The 23512-nt window shown below is 38.6% G+C and overlaps 2 protein-coding genes across 2 annotated transcripts in view; one reads left to right on the top strand and one right to left on the bottom strand.

Annotated features, from left to right (window-relative positions):
• adam22 (ADAM metallopeptidase domain 22) overlaps positions 1-23512 on the bottom strand; it is a 61885-nt gene that overhangs the window by 7389 nt on the left and 30984 nt on the right. The window contains exons 7-24 of the mRNA XM_062422414.1: positions 12463-12529; positions 12244-12320; positions 11592-11666; positions 10570-10641; positions 8439-8605; positions 8269-8353; positions 7481-7571; positions 7326-7377; positions 4014-4113; positions 3843-3914; positions 2834-2926; positions 2281-2361; positions 2115-2165; positions 1933-1996; positions 1666-1771; positions 1464-1583; positions 809-977; positions 284-395 (exon numbers count right to left, since the gene is read on the bottom strand). Coding sequence (XP_062278398.1) covers positions 284-395; positions 809-977; positions 1464-1583; positions 1666-1771; positions 1933-1996; positions 2115-2165; positions 2281-2361; positions 2834-2926; positions 3843-3914; positions 4014-4113; positions 7326-7377; positions 7481-7571; positions 8269-8353; positions 8439-8605; positions 10570-10641; positions 11592-11666; positions 12244-12320; positions 12463-12529 — 1654 coding nt within the window. The remainder of the gene's footprint in view (positions 1-283; positions 396-808; positions 978-1463; positions 1584-1665; positions 1772-1932; positions 1997-2114; positions 2166-2280; positions 2362-2833; positions 2927-3842; positions 3915-4013; positions 4114-7325; positions 7378-7480; positions 7572-8268; positions 8354-8438; positions 8606-10569; positions 10642-11591; positions 11667-12243; positions 12321-12462; positions 12530-23512) is intronic.
• cldn12 (claudin 12) lies at positions 13775-18862 on the top strand. Its single transcript, XM_062422415.1, has 3 exons — positions 13775-13902; positions 16008-16268; positions 16377-18862. Exons 2-3 carry the CDS (start codon positions 16050-16052, stop codon positions 17187-17189), a joined length of 1032 nt encoding a protein of 343 aa, XP_062278399.1. The 5' UTR covers positions 13775-13902; positions 16008-16049; the 3' UTR covers positions 17190-18862.

Here is a 23512-nt window from a genome sequence, read left to right as displayed (position 1 = left end):
TCATGAGCAGACATGAACTCAACACAGAAGCTAAAATAAAGAGAAATGTGATGAACAATCGACAATAAAAAAATAAACCCAAACAAAAAAAACATGTAATATTTAACATATTAACATTTGTGAATGGATTTGTGGAGGGAGGGGATGATAAAGGAATGAGTGAAAGAAATAAAGTGGGATGGAAAGAGTAGAGAAGAAGAATAAATGGACAGAAATGAGAGGAAATGGGACATAGAGAGGTACAGACAGAGGCAGTGACTAGTGAGAGCATTAAAAGCCTTACCTGAAACTGCGGCAGTGGGTCCCACCACCAGATAACTGAGAGGAGACGTGGAGTTACAGTCCTCTCCTGCCCAGCCCAGGTAACACACACACTTCAGCTCATTACTGCACACCTGCAGCAAGAAAATAAAAAAAAGAATAGTTAAAAACATTAGGTTTTTGCACTGTTCCATAAGTGTAACGTCTCAGATTTAAGAGAGAGACCACCTGAATGGTGATTTTTGAGTAAATAAGGGTCAAATTTAACCCAGAACACAGTCTACAGTATGTACAAAAATGTGTATCAGCTGCACAAAAATGTTAAGAAACTGAAATATTTCTACTTTTGTATATTCACCACAGGTCTTGAAGGTGAATATAAGGTGAAGGAGACAGGGGCACACTGACATACAAGCCTTTAATAAAAGGTAATACTAAGCCAATGTATTAAAAAATAAAAAATAACAACAATGATCAAGCTTCAGCTAAATCCCTATAATGTGTGCATATGTGTGTGTGTGTGTGTGGATGCACTCTATCCTTGTACCCCGTGTCCAGAGCAGATGATTTTGTCTGTGGTCCCAGGGCAGGTGCTGAAGTTGAACTGATGGATGGGGAGACATTTGTGATTGAAACAGATTTGGTCTGTCCCGCAGGCCGTCCCATCCTCGACGTAACCCAGGTCAGTGTCTCCATCGATCAGCACATGTGCACCACTGCCACACAAACAAGACTGAGTCACTCACACAGCATTTAATACCAGTAAAGGTAGGGCTGAACAGTATATATGAGTATATGTTATCTTATCATGGTATATCTACAAAGCTATAGCATTACATGAAAAGAAACCAATCTGTAACATTTACTAATTATTATCATCAGTTGACTTTGTTCTTTTTATCCACTGTGCATGTATGTATTCGTCCACACATGATTTCTTCTGTGCTTCAGAGCCATGCTGCGTTATGAACAACTGAGACCACTATGACAGGTGACTTTGGCCTGTTCCCCCTTGATCTTAAGGTAATGACTCTAAAGCTTGATTTTGATTTTTTTAGACAACAAAGGCAAATAAATCCTATTTTATTACAGTTGCTTAAAACATACTGTGTCTTTTTAAAAATCTTTTTCAGGCTGTCAGTTGGGCTTTCTGAGTGTTTGTTTTTTTCAACAATGTGGGCCAGTAGTGAGCGAGTGTGTACCTGCAGTCCAGAGAAGCACTGTGCCGGGCTACAGAGAAGGAGGTCAGCCCTCCCTGTAGTTCTCCCAGGCGTGGGCCAGGTGATATATTGGAGCACAGCAGGTACCCACAGTGAACATCCCTGAAACACAAAGGCACAACTGAAGACTACAGTGGGGAGAATAATCCACAACTGCACAGCTTCTAGTAACAGAGGTTCTTACTGTTTGTTACACTGGATCCAAGTGTCCTTGTCCTTCCCACAGTTACCCTTCTCTGTGCCCTCGATGTTGAGCTTCTCGTAACAGAATTTATCAGCTGCTGTTGCCTCTGAAGGAAACATGACCAGAAGTTATAGATTGGAACAGACATCTTATGTACCAATTATGTATGTTATTTCTTGAAGATCTGCTTAGTTTGTAGAGATGGAAGCGGACTGAAAAAACAACAACAATTTCTTGCATTTTTAATACAAAATGTATTAAACTTACTCTCTCCCCAAATGTACTTGCACTGTCTGTCTTTGGTTTTACACCTGCCATTAAAGCAGCGACCCTGAAAAAAGAGAGATAAAACATCTCTTAAAGAAGTGTCAAAATGGTCACCTGTGAGAAAAAGAAGGTGTAAATGTAAAATATTGCAAGATCTAAAAAAAACCTGTCAAACATCTCACCTGGTCCTTCTCACAAGTGTAGCCATCCATCTTATGCACATTTTGTGGACACTGGAAGAATTTAAAAAGAAAACAAAATTCAAAACTACTGTCATATGATTCTTAATATTTTAAAATGTGTTAGCTCTGCTTGCAGGAGAACTGTGTGAGGGAAGCTCCTGCTTACCTGGCTGGAGTTTCCTGTGCAGTTTTCTGGGATGTCGCAGTCGTTCACTGCGTCTCGGCACACAACTCCCATGAACTCCATCTGTAGGAGCATAAAATAAACATCAAGCAGACTGTAGGTGTTTGTGATTAGGTGTTGTGTCAGAGGACTAGGGCCACAATCAGGAATTAATCCCTTCATGCTCCTCTTGACACCCCACATCTTTATCTATGATACACATTTTTATCTTCACCAAACTTAACTTAACTAACTATCCACAAAGGACAATTTAGATATATTTTACTCAGTAAAGAAGAAGTATCTTAAACTTATTGCCCATTGTTCCAATTGGTCTCAAATTATACAGCAGCATCTCTATCAAAATGATTAGAGTTGTCTTTGTTTGTGATTTCATGTAGACTGACATGAAAGAAAATTGAAACTGACAGACTACAAACGGCATTTCAGTCTAAACACTTAAGGTGCCGATCCGTCTGCTTGACTATTTTACCCAATATGACACCCTGGCAGCAGATGGAAGGAGTAGCAGTGAGTGAGTGAGTTTGTATCGTACCTGACAGTTATTGCAGCAGAGTCCATTGCTGCACTTGGATCCTTGGGTCAGGGTGCACATTTTACAGCAGTTGTCTCCCTCTCTGGCACACTCCTACAGAACAGACATAAACTGCTCTTAATTGATTTCTTCATCTGTCTAACTGGCTGTTTGCTGACTGATTTAAAGGATGGGATCACAATTTTTCAAGTCAAAACAACAGTCAGGTGCCCAAATGAACACTGACAAATGTTATTCTTGCTGTAATCATCCCTCCTGTTCATACTGGTCATTAAGAGATCCCTTCATAATACACTTTCAATGGAAGTGATGGGGGACTAAATCAACAGCCCTCCTTCCGTCCAAACATATATTTAAAATGTTGAAACTAATGTAATGCTTCTGCCCTCCAAATTAGTCAAATCGAGTCATGATCTTTCAAAGTTAGTTATTTTAGTGCCAGATTCCCTCTTTTTGTTACTATCTTACAACTGGAAAGGAAAACACTATCAGTTAAGACACAAATGTATAAGATGGTTGAAGCCTCATGTTATCTTCAGATAAACTTTTAAATACATTTTTGCACAAAAGGGGGCTTGTGAATTTTGTTCCCCATCACATAATTGGTAAGTGCATTTGGAGGGAATTGTCTAATGACCAGAATGAACAGGAGGAATGATTACAGCAAGAAAAATATTATATATATATTATGAATATGAATATTCATTTGGAGACCAGACTTGAAAATTTGTGACCCTATCCTTTAAGTAAGTTGTTGTTATACAGTGGATTTGAACAGAAGGCCTTCTGGACAAATTCTATAATCATACAATAACTGTTAACATTGCACATGCAGTTCTTTGATTTCTTTGATGATTACTTCATTAGTTCAAATTACCTCTTATTAGACAAAGCGTAACACAGCAAGTGGTTTAGTTGCAGGGTAATTAGCACATTACAATGACCTCGGATGATTATCAAGTTAACCCTCTATAGTATATCATCTCCCTATTAGCATCCATTGACTCACTGCCGGGCTGCCACAGTCACACTCCTCTCCTGGCTCCACGAAGCCATTACCACATACTGGAGGGTCTAACAGCTGAGGGTAAAAAAGGGTAAATTAACATTTAAACTACAGAGGAGATATGTGTATATATATATATATATATATATATCTACTATATGTGTGTTTTCATACTTTCATAGTTTTGTTGAACAGACAGGCTCCTCCACCGCTGTTCAGGAAGTTATGATACTCCTCCACGTTGCAGTCGGAGAACCTCTTGGGCAGGTAGAAGCTGTTCAACACAACCGCAGCATATTATGCCGTTACCATGGCTACAGTACAGACAGCATCCTCAGACAAAACTGTGCGAGAGAGAGGGCTTTCTCCCAAAACACATTACAGGACAAGACATAACACAAAATAATATTTTAAGCCACACAAATGGACTTTTTTCATATGCTCATGAATAATTACACACTCATTTATACCTGAAATTGTTACAGTACATTAATACAGACGAATGAATGGCAGGGTTGTCGTATATTATGAAGTTTGCTTTTCTTAACAAATACCTTATACCATAAATATTTTTGTCACAGAGTTACCATACTCACAGTTCAGAGGAGATCCTTAGTATAACATGAGGGTAGATATACAGTATAGCTAAAATTGTGAAATGTGCATGAAGACTCAGGATGTAAATGGATTCCAAGATGCATTTATGAATATAATGTACTGGAAATAAACCTGAATATCGTGGATGATTCTCATTTGAACAGTTATTGCATTATCATTTGTTTACCTGAAATGATCACATTCAATTTTTAGCAACTTTTCATTGATGCTCAGAGCAGAAATCAAGCTCTAAAGATGGCATCATCAACTCTTAAATGCTCCAGATGACACATTTACCTGAAGCCCAAATCAGCCTCTGAAGTATTTGACCACATCTATTTCAGTCCACTTAAAATCTAATGTCCTGTGTACACTCTAATGCTTTTAATGACATTGTCCCCAAAAATGAGCAGCACTTAAATATTATTATCTTCTACTGCACAATCAGGATTATCCTACTAGAGTGGCTCTGATGGTGTGGTTCATCAGGAGACAATGCAATAACAGACAGACTCACTAAGAGCTCAATCAGAAGGAGTCAAAGGATGTGAGAGGTTGTTGCTATATGACATGTCATGTGACTAAATGAAGCCACCTATGGAGATGATGGTGGTATGAGGAGTGAGTAATGGTCTTTAATGATGGATGAAGTACACTACAATATTTCAGAAAGATTTCCTGTACGTATCAGGTTCAAAGTTGTGCCAACTGAATATTCTGCTGTGTGGGGTTTGAGACCCAGTTTTTAAAATGTATGCCAAGGCTGCATCTTGTCAAAATATTGTAGTGTTCATCCCCCTTTAAACAGTGATAAGGGGTGAGACAAAGATAAAATGTGCTTAAATGATTCACTGGTCACCAGAGGAAGAACAACAGTTTTAACAATGTGGACTAACATCATTATTCAGCTGTAAAAAAAGTACAAGAGAGGGGTCAAAATATGTATTCCAAAAGATTAAAACACAAATACTACAGTATTTATTTGCCTGTTGTAAGATAAGAAATATTAAATTAAGTATGTTTCATTCATTCATTCATGGTCAGCTATCACCCCCTAGTGGTAGTTAGTGGACATTGCAGTGTCGATAAAAATCACAATTATTTTGTTTCTGCAATACTGCTGAACTGTGCAGCATGTTTCATGTCTCTGTGTCCTTGTTATATTTCACAATATTCAAATACATTAAAGCAGACAAAAATATAGTTTTCTATGTTGATTCACCCTTTAAAATACATATTTTGTTGGTTTGTTCATGGCAGCATCCATCCTTTAACGAGAGGAAAACAGAAAGGAAATAAAAAGCAACAATTGCCAAATCCTAACTCGACCTTAACGCATGTTTATTTGCATGTCTTTTCTCTAAGAACTGTGCCATCTGTTCAGTTCATGTTAGGTGTAGTTAGGATTTAAGATAAGAAGCAACCACACACCATGCACACACATGTACTGTGTATAAAATACACACGCTCATATACACAAACAGCAGACCCTCACACATACACACGCCATCAATAAATCCTGTGAAAATAATGTGAGAATAATTAATACGTTTAGTGAGGTTAGGTTGATCAGACATGCAAGTGCTGGGGGATAAAAAAGAAATTTCCGTCAATGGACATGACTGAGGTCGCTCATTGAATACAAGTGTCTGAAATACCATTGACTTGATTTTTTAGAGAAAATAGATCTGGCCTGAGTCCATTGACAGAAGACAGGGTCATAACAGTACAGAGTCACCTGTCCACTGTCATGTGACCTCATAACAATATAGCAGGTTTATTATGGTAACCCAATAGAGCAGGATCTGGATGGGGATTGTTAGGGGAGTGTGCTGCAGTTACAAAGACATGAATAAGACAAATATTGGCCTAAGATGAGAATGACATTGCAGACTGTATCAATTGGTTAGATATGGACAAAAAGAAGTGATGAAAAGTCCTGACTTTCAAAGGGCAGGAGTGAGAAGGAGCCTATTGTCAATAATCAGAGTAACCAAATCAATAAAGATTTAAGTTGATCAGCCGGTGACTTCGGCAAAAGTAAAGAATATACATAAAGTATATGTGAAATTTTACAAAATGATTATGAAAAATACAGCCAGTGTGAACAAAGGGACATCAAACTGTATTTGTTCATATCATTTCCATAAAAAAGAGAAGCTGGGGCCACAGCGGCTGTAGTGCTGTTGGATGAAATGAGAAAGGTTGTGATGACTGACAACCCTTCTTCCAAGGCAGCCAGCTGGTTCAAAACCACACAGGCAACGTTCTAGCCAAGCTTCTGCTCACCTGCTGTCCCATTCGGGATAGAGGGGAAATGCAAGAAGTATTTAAGAAGAGGGGTATTCAAACATTCACACATCACAGAGCCTCTCACACGACACTCACATAGTCACATCCATACGCTTGCAGTGGCACACTGCCAAGCAAGCTTGCATAGTATATATAATAGACTGCAGATGTGTAAACAGACTTATTCTAAGACAAACACTGTCATGACTATGAGCACTGCATGAATCTGACAACACAAAACATACACAGACTGATTTATCACGTCATATCTAATCTTAGCAGATTACATAACACTGTACAACTGAAACAAACTGGTCTGACACCTAGTGGTGAAGTATCAAACTACAATAACATGTCAGTGGACGTGGATGATATAAGAATATTTACCCTAAGAAATGTATATCACAATGTATTAATTATTAATAAATGTATTAATTTATGAGTTTGAATATATGCAACAATTTAAAAAGTAAATAATCACTTGGGATTACAGATGGTATGGTTACAAGTTTGTTGGAAAATGTGTTGTGTTACATGCATCTGTCAGTGATGACTGTTGTGGCTTTAAGGGGGAAATGTAAATCAAATGTAACTTACCCAACATCATCCATGATACAGCCAGACCAACGATCGTCACATTTACACTCGCCTGGAAGAAAAAAAATACACATCAAAATGTTTCAATCACACAGACGGGATGCTTACATTATAAAAGTGAGAAATGAAGGACTCATTAAGGTTTAACTGTGTACCATTGAGGATCCTCTTCTTGTCAGAGAAGATGCCGATGTTCTGTCCAAGAGACTGAGCCAGAGTTATGGCCATCTCATCTGTTTTCCCGTACTGGGCAGAGAGAAAGACAGACAGACAGAGAGCAAGGAGAGAAACAGAGGGAGACAGCAAACAGAATATTAGATTAGTCTGGAAAGAAAAGAAATGATGACATCTCAACTGAAAGTTAAAAAGTTTTAGTTTTAAAAAAAATGATTCCATAGTATAGAAATAGAAAACTAAATTATGCCTCATATGAACAGTGTGGCAGGTGTATCTGAGCAGTGGTGCTGCACGTACCGTAGGTTTGAGATTACTGAGAGTGTAAAATGAACACACTACATAGATGTAATTAGAGGTGAAGGTACTAATTGATTATTCAATGACTGATAAGTAAACTATTTTGATATTTGATTACATAATATTTGATTCAATGTTTTTATTTTTTTCTAGCAAAAATGCCAATCATTTCCAGCATCTTATCTGTTGGGATTTGCTGCTTTTCTTTGTTGTATGTGATCGTAAACTGTATATGTTTGGGTTTAAGACTGTTGGTCAGACAAATAAATCAATTTGAAAACATCACCTGAAGCTTTAGGAAGTTGTAATGCACATTCTTCACTATTTTCTTGAATTTTAAGTAAAATAATTGACAGATTTAACGTTACTTAAGATAACCACTAGTTGCAGCCCTACATGTCATGTATGTGTAAATGACAACTGTGGGTGAGTGATACATTTTTGTAAAATCTGGTGTTTCAAGCCTCACCTCATTGACTCCCCCTCCTTTAGTGAGGGAGCAAACTCCTCCCATGTAGGAAGCTCCTCCCCAGCTGCTATGAAAACGATTTCCTCTGATAAAGAGAGAACATTTCTCTGTTTAATAAAAGCTGTTGCACCAGCCACGCATAAAATCATTTATTAATTATTTAAACTCACGAGAAGAGGTGAACAGAGTCGCATTTCTCTTTGATGAAGTCTTTCCGATACTTCATGAACTCCCTCAGGGTCACCATGGGGTCGTCGTCAATGTTGAACTTGTTGTCAGCTGACCAGGTTTCCATGGCGACTAGCACAATGCGAGTATTAAGCTGCTCCTTGAAAATCTGGGTGAATCAAAGTGAGTTTGTTGGAAATTAAAACTTCAAGTTCAACGTCCTTGTGTGACTGAAAGTGCCAAAATGCCAGATGACACTGATCGATATTAAAAGTGACTGGCATGTTTTATATTCATCAACATCTCCAGCTGTTTAATATGACAGCAGCAGTCAAGCAGTCAGTGTTGTAAGAATGATCCGTATAATCCTGCCGTCGACAGCAGCACATTACAGGCAGCTAGACATGGTCAACAAGGGTACCAGTCTGAAGGACACAGCAAGAGCATCCTGGATAGCAAATAATAATGTTTGTTTTTATAAGATGTAAATCTATCAGGGCCCCGGGCCAGGTACACACTGGCAAAGAGAGGAGAAGAAAAGCCTGTTTGTTTAAACTGAATACCAATAGACTCAAGACAAAGCTTATAGAGTGGGAGAGAGAGAGAGAGTCAGTATAGTATGTGCTTGGTTCAATCCCAATTTGATTGACTTCTACCTGGAAATGAAGGTGTCAAACTTCATTCAAACTTCGAGAATAATAGTTTGACAAAAAGTCTTAAGTCATGGTCTGTGTCATGAAAGGACAAATGAGCACATTTCATCCATGAGATGTGTTTGCCTACAGAGCAGCTAATAAGCGAGCCTTTAACAAGTTTATTTTTGCATGTATCTGATTTGTCTTATACCCATATAAACACTTTCAATCAATCAAAATATCCACTTTACAGTACAGGCTGCTGGTTATGGGGAAATCACACATTTTCAGTAAACATATTGTACATCCCACAGGACTCTCTTGACACAGACTTGGCTCTCTCTGGATGCTCAGAGGACTCTTTAACTCTCCCCTCACACAGACAAATAACTCTGTTGATGAGCATTGTACGAGCTTTGTGTATCCACATGGAGAAACAGTGTTTTAATTACCCTTGGGGTCCTTTGCTGCAGTACACAGACTCAATTTGACCGTATTTGTATGTATACGGATTGTTTTTTATCTTATTTTTGATGTAGATGATATGAACTATTATTATGCTTTGTGTCCTTGGTACACGGTAAGATGAACTACTTTCAGTTACTGTTATCCCTCTCTCCCAGTGTGTGTGTGTGTGCGTGTGAGAGATTGGGTTTCCTTTATTGATTTTTGTGTGGTATATGTCAATATGAAAAAAACATCAATAATAATAATTATAATAATGATCATTTTGAAAGTTTAAAAAGTGCATAATACACAGTAACCTAATAGCTGAATAAGTATATCAGTATCAATAGCAACAGATGTTAAATTAATTCATTAAATTCAAGAGTATGGTCTATGTGAAAAATGCCTTAAGATAACTTTTGCTGTGATTTAGCACTAAATAAATAAAAACTGATTGATTGATTGATTGATGTTTCCTGTTCATGGTACTGATAAATTGTGATGTTATAATAATTTTGTCTGTATAATTTATGTAGCCTACTGTACAGGTAATTAGCCACTGTAGCCACTGTTAATGTGGCTTCAGTGCTGTAGCAGCATGGCACACACTGGAGAGAAAAAGGCAACTCTACTCGTACATGGAAATCAATGAGTACTTCCCAAAGAGAGTCTGCTTCATATGATCATTTTCAAGGGCATGACAAAAAGCATGACCTTTCTCTAGCTTCAACCAGCCTATCAACTTACAGACACGACCCTGTTGCAGGTCAGATTTCAGTAGCACAGCGCAGAGATGTGGCCACAAATAATCAAACATTTAAATATCTGCCTCAGTGCTGTCGGGATGCCACTGCTGCTTCGGTCCTCTGAAACCTGAAAACTCATGACTGGCTGTTTAATGGCTGCTCGCGGTGTATTATAAGCAAGGAGAGGTTTTAAATGGAGAGAGTGAGGTTGGTTAAATGAGAAATCAGTGCAATGTGTGCTGAGCTGCAATACTTGGGAGTGCTTGTGGCAAGCTTTCCAAGAAGAGGATCAATACAATTCTTACCATGTCAGCCATATTGACCACTGACTTAGCATAGTTATTCGTGTGCCCAACGGAAAGCCGATGCTTCTTATACTGGAGAGAGAGAGAGAGAGAGAGAGAGAGAGAGAGAGAGAGAGAGAGAGAGAGAGAGAGAGAGAGAGAGAGACAAAGGGATGGAGAAGAGACAAATAAAAATGTTATCCATTATCTGGAACAAATTAATTTTAAGCCAGCTAAATATATAACAGGGCTGAACACCTGCACTTTAGATTCCAAATATAATCTTTATTGTGTGCAAAACAATTTCAGTCCCAGTGGATCTTAGTCATGCATTTGTGTTATGCATGATAAAGGTCCTTCAGAAGAAGGCATTAGAAGTGCCTTAAAAGTGCATATACAGTGTTGACTCTTGGCCTGCGCTAAGCTCTCAGCAATTTAAAGTCTGGTGATATTCTACACCTTTCTTTTTTTATCAACAAATCCTGTGAAAAGACCCACACCAGCAATGAATTCATCCTACAAGCATGTATTGTCTCCGTAGCTGAAGCTTGAATTAGCTTCTTACTTTGTGACATAAACCTCAGCTGTTGTACAAAAACTATTTTTTTTAAAAACACACGAAAGAGCCACAACACTGGACTGAGAGACAAATTCTTTGATTACAAAAAACATGGACAATGTAGCTTATTTTGAGTCAGTCCCACATACTTGACATGGTCCTGCTGCCACAAGTAACTCAGTAGTGTATTAAATCCACTGCTGAAAATAGGTCCACTGCTCTATTTACTCCAGTTTGAGTATAGCTAAGTAAAAAAACTGAATCCTAAGAAGATGGAATAGAGGAAATATTTTTGGGAAAATGTGCAGCTGTAGCCATACATTTTTATCAGGATTGAAACATTTGTTTACAGACGGCTGGCATTTAAAGGTGCAGGCAACATAAACATTAACTTATTTCTGGCTCCAGAATAACATTAATATAAGACAGTTATTATTTTATAGTATACAATCTATCATAACTGTGTGTCTAATTAAAAGCTTACCATCAAATGGTCATTAATCACCATCAACTCAATGTATTTGGTCTCATCTTCTACACTTCGTGACACTTGTGGAGCCTGAAAAAACAACAACATTTTGCCAGTTTAATCACATAAACAGTTTTCCTCAACCAAGACCTTTAACATCAAAAGGAATTTCAGAACAGCACACAGAGTAAGCACAAAGATCAACTCATGTCTCATAATACACCAAGAAAAGAAATGATAAATCAATAAGGATGAACTTTGCAAATCAGATTTGTCTGTTTTCCAACTTCCAAATAAAGATGAGAGCAGCTCTCAGGGCTAAGAGACCAACAGCTGCAGACATCTGACTGTGTCTGAGAGGAGACGTTGCTGGAAACAGCATCTACTCATAATGTAAATATTTCATGAAGAAGAGAGCGAAAGGTGGAGAGCTTTTGTGTGGGAGGAGAGCCAGGAAACAGCGCTCTGTCTTTAGCTTTGTGAATTAACATAATACATATGGGCGGGAATCGGCATAATCACGTTTGGACAAACAACATCCAGAGCATAATTAACTTGACTCAAACAAACACTTGTGTACATTTACAGTGAAGTCAACATGAGTGCATCAGCATTCCTCTGCAATAATGATGATTTTGCAACAAATATGCCTGCAGAGGGGCCATACCTGTCTCTTTTTTCTTCTGTGAACAACTTTCGACCCAGGAAATGGAGGGCTGGGAAAAGGCGGCTCTGGAAGATCACCTAGGGAATTTAGCGCTATCAGTATTCAAGCACAGTATCGGAACACAACAATAAGACACACTTTTCTAAGAATCACAAACACATAAACGACTGTCACTACTTCTATTAATAATTCAACTCATGTCTTTAGTCATAATCTTACCGTTTAAGAGATCACGAAGGCCCTCTTGACCTCCAGATTTGTAAATCATGTGAATGTGGACATCTCCCTGAAAGACAAAAAAAGAGGAAACATATCATGACATAACTTAGAAACTGAATCAAATGTACCAATGCAGCCATCACAGCTGAATGTCTGATGTGAAGACCTTTTCTTTATGTTCTCCATGTTGAACATAAAGACAAATCACCTTTGCAAAATCTTAAAATGAAGGTAAATGAATTCAGGCTCCCAGGGAGATTGGCATTGACTGACATTTTTTATTAATATTAACCCACACTCTTCTCCACTTCAGTATATCTGCTAAACTCACTGCAAAGAAGCTGACAAAGAGCACCTGAAAGACTCATTAGGTGAGTCATTGGACTGAGGCACATAATGTTAGAAGAAAAGTACATGCGTCACTAAAATTGCTCATATGGCTACTATGGAAACTAGCAAGAGGGTTAAAAAGGGTTTGGACAGAATATATTGTTCAACCTGGGCAGCCTAATTAAAAAAACTTTGCTGCCTCTAAATCTGCATGCGGCATGACACAGCTGACCACCAACTTTATATATTTTTGCAATTTAAGAGATTGTTTTAGGGGTCTATTTTATCATATTTATATTTCCACTCAAAAATGTGTTTTGCTTGCTGTTTCCTCAGTTGGATGTTTGAGCTTCTCGGTGCAGAATGATGTATGTGCAGAGTTTGACACTAGAAGGTTGTTTTCACATTAATCAGCTGATGGGGAAAAGTTTATCTGAGCTCAGTGAAAATATATGATATGATTTTAAGGGGTGGACCTACAAACATGAGTTCTGACATCACAACTAGTTTTTAAAGCCATTCCAGGTCCAATATTCAATTAACACAAGTCTGACAAGTGCACATACACTGAAAAATAACTTTACAGTAAGGGACCAGACATCATGTGCCCCGCAGGAAAGCTTCTGAGATTAAATATATTCATAGATTCTGGACTTTTATTTTTAATGAATATCAGACACACATTGTTGTTTCTAAGCAGAGTATTTCTATATGTCTTAATTCATGTCTGGAGGATGATTTTTAATATTTTAATGTAGCTATTTTGGGAGAATGTTATAGTTTTATTTATTTGTTGCTTTCTTTGTTATTTTTGGTATCTGCTAGTGTTTTTCTCATTGTCTAATTGTATGCGTTACATCTATCTCTGTCAATAGGTAATTATTTTAAGAAACATACTATTTATTATGAACACGTCAGCTCTTGCTAACCACCTGTGAGTCCGCGCTGAGGGCTCAAACAGCCTGTAAACAACATCCTGTTTGTACCTCAGTCTGCTGGACTTCAGCGACTCGGCTCCTGGTTTGGTTTGAGTTCAAATGTGTAAAACAGGACCATGCTGTAATGCCACCACCTTCGCTATAAACACAACAGGACTGCTGGAAATATAAGGTACCATCGTCTATGATTGTGTAGTTCTGTTACCGTGTTTGAGCTTCATATCTTCATATCTGGGAAACAACAGGTTGCAGTCGTGCTAACGAATTAGCCACCAGCTAACAGTTAGCCGACTAATGGAAACGACCTAATACAAGTGTTAAATGCTGGTTAGTTAATCCATAGCTACCACACATCTGTTGATCGTATGTTTATATACAAATAACCACTGTATTCCATTATTTAGGTATATGTATGTATGTTTAGAGCTAGCCTACTGTAGCTGGTAACGCTAGCTGTTAGCTCAACTGCAGCTGTGTATTATAATGTAATAACTGGTTAAAAATATATTATTACACAGTTAAGGTGTGTTTTCATGCCCACGAAATCGGACGTGAATAAACAGTATGTGTTTGTATAGATGTTTAATCGACTTTTCTTATTAACTTTGATTAGGAAGCTGCAGTCATCAATAACTTCTAAAATATTAGACACTTTATTGTGTGTTTTTAGTCACGATAGCTGGACAAGAGAAAACAAAATCAAGCTGTAGTTGCTATTTATGGGCTGATCACGATGAATTAAGTCAAATTCAAGACTACAATTTAAAAAATATGGCAATTTAACATGTAAAATAAAATATTCAATAAAAGAAGATAACGTGGAAATAATTAAATTAAATAAAAAATTAAACTGCTAACACAGTAGGGCCTGTATTTAATAAGAGGCTGTTTTTAAAACAGATTATAAGAAGTTATTTCAAGGATGTTAATAACTGTGTAGAGCTTCTGGTTCAAAACCAGATATATAATGAAACAGTTTTCCTTATGCTGCACTTTGGTTTGTGTGTGACATACAATTCATTAATAGAGCCACGATCCAGCCAGCCCATGAAGATCAAGTGTGCGAGCCATGGTCAGTCACTGTCCCTGGCTGTCACATTTAAAAAAAAAAGCCTGAGCATCTTATTCAATTGCTTATTGTGTAGCTGTTCAGTCTATGTAATGCACTGCAGTGTAGACACTCATCCACAGAGTCATCCCCACTTTGTTTGCTAATGAAATGAGGGCATTGTTTCTCAGGGACAGCAGATATTGGGTCAACTACACTGTGGTGAATAGAAGAAGTACAGTCGGGGGGTGGGGGTTGCCCAAAGCTAGGTCAGTCTGTGGCATAGATAGCTTACTTCAATAATACAGTTGTATGCAAAACTTTGACAAATAACATATTTTGGTGATTTTTTTTGTTGAAAAGATGTTAACACAGCTAGTATATTGAACATGAAACACAATATTTTCAGTAGACATTAAAGTAAGCATACAAAAATTAAAACATCATTGTGACATGTGCAAAAGTTTGCGCGCCTTACATAGTCAGTATTTAGTAACACCCCCTCTGGCATATATCACAGCTTTCAAACACTTTTTTTTCAATTCTGGTTTTTGGGGGGATTTTCTCCCATTCTTCTTCTCAAAAGGCTTGTAGTTCTGCAATATTCTCGGGCCGTCGTGCATGCACAGCTCTTTTATCTATCCACAGATTTTCAATTATGTTTAAGTCTGGCATCAATAACTTTCATATTCAGAGTCTTACACAGCTGCTTAGAGGAGCCCATGGTTACTGGAGTAACTGGAGTTCACACAATGTTTGAAGAGTCCAAATCAAAGCTCTGAAATAAGTAGCAGCTGACATTTCCTAATGACAATTGTTTGCATGCCTCAAACCTAACAAGCTCATTAAGACCTGAGACTTTGTAATAAGAAACAGACTTAGGAACTCTTAACGTGCCCAAACCTTTGCACATTATTATTATTTTTGATCCATTTATGATGTAAAAAGTAAGTATGCATTAATGTTTGCTGAAAAATATTGTGTTTGTTCCATATCTAGAGGGTCTGTTTTTACATCTTTTCAATTAAAAAAATCAACAAAATATGTTATTTGTCAAGGGGTACCCAAACTTGTGGTCTTGTGGGTTAACTTGTGGATTAACTTGTATAACTGTGCCTTTTCCCCAAGATCAGGAGTTCTGTATGAAGTAAAATTATGCTATTATGGCTCCAGTGCACTAACCAGACAATTTTTTTGTCTGGCTTCTTCTTTTCATCTGTTCAAACAAGGAACTTTCCCAGTGGCCTCAGTTCCTGTCAGCACCAACCATCATGTCGTGCCGGGACATCCACGCCACCAACGCTTTTTCCTTCATCATTGCCTTTGTGTCTGTGGGAGGGATTGCTGTGGCAGCGTTTATCCCACAGTGGCGTGTAACAAGACTGGTCACCTTCAATCGCAATGCCAAGAATGTCAGCGTGTACGATGGGCTGTGGACTAAATGTGTGAAACAGGATGGCTATTCAGGATGTTACTACTATGATTCAGAGGTATTACAAAGAAGTGTATCCTGTGTTGTTCGGCTCACAAATCATTTGTAAAGTTTACTTTATATCCTAAAGTGTCCTAACAGGAATCATCTCTTGTCTTGTTTCCAGTGGTACTCTAAAGTGGACCAGCTGGATCTGCGGCTCCTGCAGTTCTGCCTGCCTACAGGCCTGCTGTTTGGCTCTCTGGCCTTGCTGCTGTGCATGGCTGGGATGTGTAAAACCTGCTGCTGCTCAGGCAAACCCGAGCCAGACATCAAAACCATCCGGTTCCTGGTGAACAGCGCAGGCTGCCATCTGGTGGCCGGGATGTTCTTGTTCCTGGGCGGAGCTGTCGCCATCGCACCCTCAGTGTGGTTCCTGTTCTGCACCAAGGAGATGAACATCAAATATGACAACATTTTCTCTGATGGATTTGCTGTGTACGTGTCAATAGGCTGCTCTGGAGGACTGATGCTCGCTGCCCTGCTGATGTTCATGTGGTACTGTATGTGTAAGAAGTTGCCTTCACCCTTCTGGTTGCCCCTGCCATCTATGCCAACCTCTCTGTCCGCTCAGCCTCTCACTGCTAACGGGTATCCCCCCTCCCCAGTTTATGGTCCCCAGCCCTTCCCACCACAGTCCTATCCTCCCACAGTGATCGATTCCCAGCCTTATGTGGCTGCACAGGCCTACGCACACAGTGTGGCTGCCCCTGCACCACCACAGGTGTACATGTCTCAGATTTCTGCTGCAGATGGGTACGGGTCAGAGGTGGGAGGGACCCAGGCCTACAGCTACGCTCCCTCACAGAGCTACGCTCCCTCGCAGAGTTATGCTCCTTCTCAGGGCTACGCATCCAGCTACGCCGGCCACCGCTACTCTTCCCGCTCACGGATGTCTGCCATAGAGATCGACATTCCCGTGCTAACGCAGGGACAGTAAGAGAAGAGAGGCTGATAACGTCAGCACACTGAAGGCTTTGGTCTATGTACCTCGACGAGTTTCACCACTGATAAAACTAATAGAGTATGATTGGTGAAAGTTAATAAGAGCCATTTACAGCCTGAGTGATAGCTTCAAGAATCCAGTTAGTCAGTCCAGGTCTGCAAATTGCTGATTATGGAAGACGAGAGGCTGTCAAAAGACCTGGAGGTACTATGAAGGATTTTTTTATAATGAAGATCACTACGGTGCTGGTACAAACAACACTGTAAACAGCTTAGTATCGTAGGCAGAACATTTACTTTTATTTGCAGCCAAAATGCTGAAAGACACCTCGACCAGCCAGCCTTTTTCACAATTTCACCAGCTGAGCATGAACACTAATTAATTGCACCTCGTCTGCTAGAAAACAGTAACTAGTATTTGTGGCTGAATATAAATTCACACTGTGACTTTAGATTTAATGATGCAGTAGTTACACTGGCTGCCAAAATAACAGCAAGTTGGATTATTCTTTTCTTCTGTTACATTTCTACGTTGAATGAATCACACATATGTCACTTTTCTGTGCACAGCTAACTTTATGGAGGTGTTCTGTCTTTGCTACTAAAATATTGTTTTCTGAATGGTCAATTACTAATGAACTCACCTTTTTATATACTTCTGTGTCTTTTGTGTAACCTGATTTTTTAATGTCACAGTGCCCTGTGAAGAGCAGCTGTTATAGCTTACAATGCACTAATTATGTGAATACTGTGCCAGTCTATATTGCCATTAACTTTTTGTTAATTGTGAGAATTTTTTTAATTTATAGCTTCTAACATGATACTTAATCACTTAATTGTAACAAGCTCCCACATTGGTGTTTGTCACAAAAGATGACACTAAGAAACTTGTTAACATTTTAAAATTGTTAAATGTACAGGTGCAGATTATATTATTGTGCAGCGAAACATTTTTATTATGAAGTGTAGCAGAAAAGACAGGATTAAAAATGCTGTTCATGTCTGCTCATCACGTTTTTGGAATGATCAGCTGATGAGTAAAAAACTGTTGGTCAACTTAGCTGGAAGTGTAACGTCGTGGTGGTAGTACTTGTGAAGGAGCCAAAATGAACTTACAGTTTAATGTAGGGCTGGGCAATTAATCGAAAAATAATCGAAACCGACATTTAGAAACTCTAATCGACTTCATCTTGCTCATGTCAATTAATCGTGGTGTTCACTGTTACCATGACAGTAAAGGTTGCATATCTTTAAGGAATTTGAAAACTTGTCTCCAGTGATCATTTTAACCCAAACCATGATCTTTTCATAGTTCTAATCAAGTGGGTTTTGTGCCTAAATTAGACATTAACCACAGCGTCACACCTTAAAACATCATTATTTTCACTCCCTTAAGATATTCATGTATGAAAATATCACAAAATATTGTCCGAGGGAATTGTAATATACAAAGAAAAAGAAACTGAAAATACATAATTGTTCATCAAGGGTGGAGATAATCGTTCATTAATCGTAATCGAGGTTAAAAGTTCAATTAATTGTGATTTTGGTTTTTGCCATTATCGCCCAGCCCTAGTCTAATGTGTTGGTCATTTTATTCTACAATGTTGAGGTCAATGAAAAAAACATGTTTTTCTACACTATCATCTCATTTGTATTAAAAAATAAACCACAATTTATGTGTGTGCTTGATTGTGTGCTGGTCCAAATACAACAAAACCATTTTACTATCTGCGACAAAGTTCTAAAAATGCATCATGGAAACAAAAATAGACACACTCTTATGTGTCCAACCTCACACACCCACAAAAAGTTAAGAGGTGAAACTGAGCAACATTTCACTCAGACTGAATTACAAACTGGAGAAGGGCATCAGCTCTTATCTGCTCCACTGATGGTTTTAACCGGTTATGTCTCCACATTTCCAGTTTAATTGATAAATTGTTTGAGAAATCAATGACCTGTAAGGTTCCGGTTTCCCAGAAATGTATAATCATAAATCATTCCCTCTCTTATCCCTTTCTGATGACTTGATTCATTGAGGGATGTTACTGTTAATTACATTTTGCACTGCCTGCCACTCTTAGCCGTTACATAAAGGTTGGATTTTATAGGCATTCTTGTACATGCAGCCTACACCATGTTTCCATAATGGCAACTTAATGTCGGCAGCTTCGTCCTGACTTGATATTAAATCACATACTTGTAAAATCAATTCTGTGTAGGTTTTTGGGTCTGTTGCAAGTCTTGACAAGAGAGCTGAGTAGCAAAGCTGCAGACCGCTTCAGAATCTGTAATGTGTTAAGTGGACTTGTAGGATGTGATAATGATGGTAACTGCACTGAGAAAGTGTCTTGCACAACAAACACCCACCATATCTCTATCTGAAGTGGACACAGTCATGTGAAATCACATTTTCTAAGCTAAGACTGATCTTATGAAGTCAGTGGGCAGATACAACACACAAGTCAGGATGTAACATGAGGGCTGCAGCTAACCATTATGTGCATCAATTAATTGTAAAATTATACATTATTAAGTCAAATATATTCAATTTAAAAAGCAGCAAATCTCCACATTTGAGGAGCTGGAAGCAGTGAAAGTCGGGCTTTTTTGGCGTCGACAATAAAAATGGTTTGAGATTATATTTCTGCTGATGGACTAAATAATTAATGGACCAATCATTTCTACACTGTAATATATATTGCAATGATAAAACTGCTTTGATTTTGTCCTGTGAGCAAGACATTTTAGCCATCATGGTTGACTTGTGCTGCATCACTCAATTCACGGTCAATGCACCATTGACAAGACAGTGCATTATGAAAGCAACTTTGAGAATATAAGCTATATAAACTCTCCAACATTTACCCTGATCTGTGATCTGATCGAGTTAAATATTTTCATGGCACAGTCTCTACTAGAGAGGAATGACAGGCAATTAAGGACAGTGAGGGCTCTATTCATACACACATTTTAGCATCTTACTTAGCACTGCCATGTTTTGTCTTATCTCTGAAGTAGTCTGAGTGGACTGAATTAACAGCCACCAGCCTACTGCAGCAGTCATAACTGGAGCCAACTCCTTTGATGTGATGCTTGAATGTTGGCTGAGCGTTTAGTGGCTGATGATTAATTAGACCTTAATTAAAGAAATATATGACACGTCTGCTTTTATATTATTTGTAGCATGCACACACACAGCACAGTCCAAAGTCGTTACTGCTGAATTAACTGCTGTAATATTATGTTGTCTTGACCAGTGTCGTCTTTGTTCCCCCGATCATCGCTCTACAGACACACACTTAAAAAAATACACACACAGCATATAGACTCAGCAGGATGTGTGTAGTGATGAAGATTAAGGGTCTAAACACAGATGGCTTTCATATGTTGTGCTACAAAGAGACGAAAGGGGCGGAGCCTGGGTTGCCATGGGAGATGGTGCCTCAGACACAGACTGCTGGCTCATGAATATAAAGCAAGGAGGGGTAACGTGATTTTTATTCTCTCGCTCTCTCTCTGCATGTGTGAATGAACTAGTCCAGGTTTAGTAACATGAAGTTGGCTTGAGGCCACAGGGAGACCCCCTTTCTTATTCCATCAGCTCCATCCCACAATGCTCTACACTCCCAGTTTATGCTGGAAAAAAAGCCTCTTGGCAACTCATGTGAACACCCCCACTCCACAACCTGCCACAACCCCCATCAACACACCCCTCTCTCCATTTAAAAAAAAAAAAAAAATTCCCCAAACCCCTTTTCCTCAGATATCCCCCCCAGCACCTCCTCATCCTCCCCTGCAGGTCAGATCCACATATAGGATCTAAAGCTGGCAGCAATAAAAATGCATACCAGTTATGGACATTATAAGATGGGACATTTGAAAACATTTTACATATACATACATGCAGAGATGCAAACAGTCCAGAGATATTCAAAGCAGAAAAAAGCCACAAATCCTCACATTTGAGGGGCTACAATCAGAAAATGCATTGTCTTTAGGGATGGCAACATCAGTCTATAGGTCAGTCCACCACTGGGATGGATGGATTGCCATAAAATTCGCAGAGGATAAATCCTAATGTCTTTCTTTTAGTGCTTCCATGAGATTAAAGATCTCCTCTAAACATGTATTAACACATAAAATACTCTTATGCTTAGAACAACAATGTTGATTTTTTCCCCCCAAAAAAAGCATAATTGCCACATTAAATTCCATAAAATCATACCTACCTCGTCTCTAACATTAACATTCTAGTGTCTATGAATATATATACAATGCTGCTTGAAAGTTTGCGAACTCTTTAGAATTTGATCTATTTCAGCATAAATATGACCTAAAATGTGATCAGATTTCCATACAAGTAATAAAACTAGATACAGAGACATCAGTTAAATAAAAGGGGTCCAAAATCTTACACTTGTTTATTAATTGATGAAAATAGTCCAATGTTACATATTTGTGGGAGGCAAAAGTAAGTGAACCTCTAGGATTATCAATTCATTTGAAAGAGAAATTAGAGTCAGGTGTTTCAATCAATGGGATGACGATCAAGTGTGAGTCTGGGAGGCCATGATTTATTTAAAGAAGAGAAATCTGGGTCTTCACTGTCAAAGTCTGAGCTTCACAAGACAGGTTGGTGGAAGTGTGTCATGGCTCAAACAAAGGATATTTCTGACAACCTTAGAAGAAGAAATGCAGATACTCAGCAGGCTGGAAAGGGTTACAAAACCATTTCAAACAAGTTTAGACTCCACCAGTCAACTATCAGGCAGATTGAGTAGAAATGGAAGACATCCAACATCACTGTTACCCTCCCCAGGAGTGGCTGGACAACAAAGATCACACAAAGAGCAATGCATGTAATAGTCTGGGAGGTCCCAATGGACTCCAGGACATCTGGGAAACTAAAGGCCTTTTTTGCAGTGGCTACAGTCAATGTTCATGAGTCCAACATCAGGAGAACATTGAACGTCAATGGTGTGTATGGTGTGTGTAACAGAGTTGCAAAGAGAAAGCCAATTTTCCTCAATAAATCAATGAATACATTAAATGTTTTTGTCTCATTTGTTTAATTGGGATCCCTTTATCTAGTTTTAGTACTCATGTAAAAATCTGATCATGTTTCAGGTGATATTTATGCAGAAATAGAGAAAATTGTTAAGTCTTCACAAACTTTCAAGCAGCATTGTAAATGTATTCTCATTGTAATGCATTGGTTCAGGTTTCCACATCACACCTCTGTAAGTTGAGTATTGGACCAGGTCTGGCTCCAAACTACTTGAGACAAATCATGCTCATAGGACCATCCCTTAAAGTAAAACATACTTTCCACTTTCAGTCAATGAATGTGAAAACAACCTTCTAGTATCAAACTCTGCACAGTGAAGCTCAAACATAAACAAGTAGAAAAACATATTTTTGAGTGGTGGGAGACTTTAACATATGTGGTTTTGAGTGAAATATCTCAGCAGCCATTGGAAATGTTCACTTTGTCCAGAATACTTGCAAAACTAATGGTATTCCCATCAAACTTAGCTCTATTTTAGTGCATGGTCCCACCCTAAACTAAAACATTACACCTACTAAACATCACATTACCATTGTATGTATGTTAGTATGCTGATGCTAGCATGTAGCTCAAAGCAGTAGGCTACAACCTAACAAAAATGCTAGCATGGCTATAGACTCTTGTCTCGTTGCTTGGTGAAAGGACTTACAATTAATTGATTATTAATATTACAATACATACATCAATAATTTATATACATATAATCAGTGGCGTGCACAGATAGACACCAGGTGGTGCTATAGCACCTGCCCTTTGCCCTCTGGACCAAGCAAGTGCCCTTTTGAAAGTTCGTTTTTTTTTGTTTTTTTTTAACAGTGTACTGTAAGTGGCCCATGTTGACATGATCATCTATAAATACTCGACGATTAAAAGCGTGTGATAAATAATAATGTCCCAATATACGCCCTCCCTCCTCCTTCTCCTTCCTCCTCCGCACACACCTCTCTTCCTTTGTCAACGTGAACGCGCAGAGCGGACACAAACGGAGGTGCGTTGCAGCAGCAGTGCACAGCTGCAGCCCCCACACACACCTCCTCCCCTGCCCCACCAGCCAGGTAACACATAAATGAAGCGAGTCGAGTGTATTGTTTGCCCCCTAAGCCTCAGTTACCAAGCTATTGCGACGCTATCCCAAATTCATAATAGATATGACGAGATGACCACCACACAACTAATGTCGGTAGAGTTTGCCGTTGGTACAGCAAGTGAATCTATCAGTATACTTAAGCTGAATATTTAGTCTT

This window comes from Scomber scombrus, chromosome 7 (genome assembly GCF_963691925.1).
Source record: "Scomber scombrus chromosome 7, fScoSco1.1, whole genome shotgun sequence".
In the NCBI taxonomy this organism is placed as follows: domain Eukaryota; kingdom Metazoa; phylum Chordata; class Actinopteri; order Scombriformes; family Scombridae; genus Scomber; species Scomber scombrus.
This window is presented reverse-complemented; position numbering and strand designations above follow the sequence as displayed.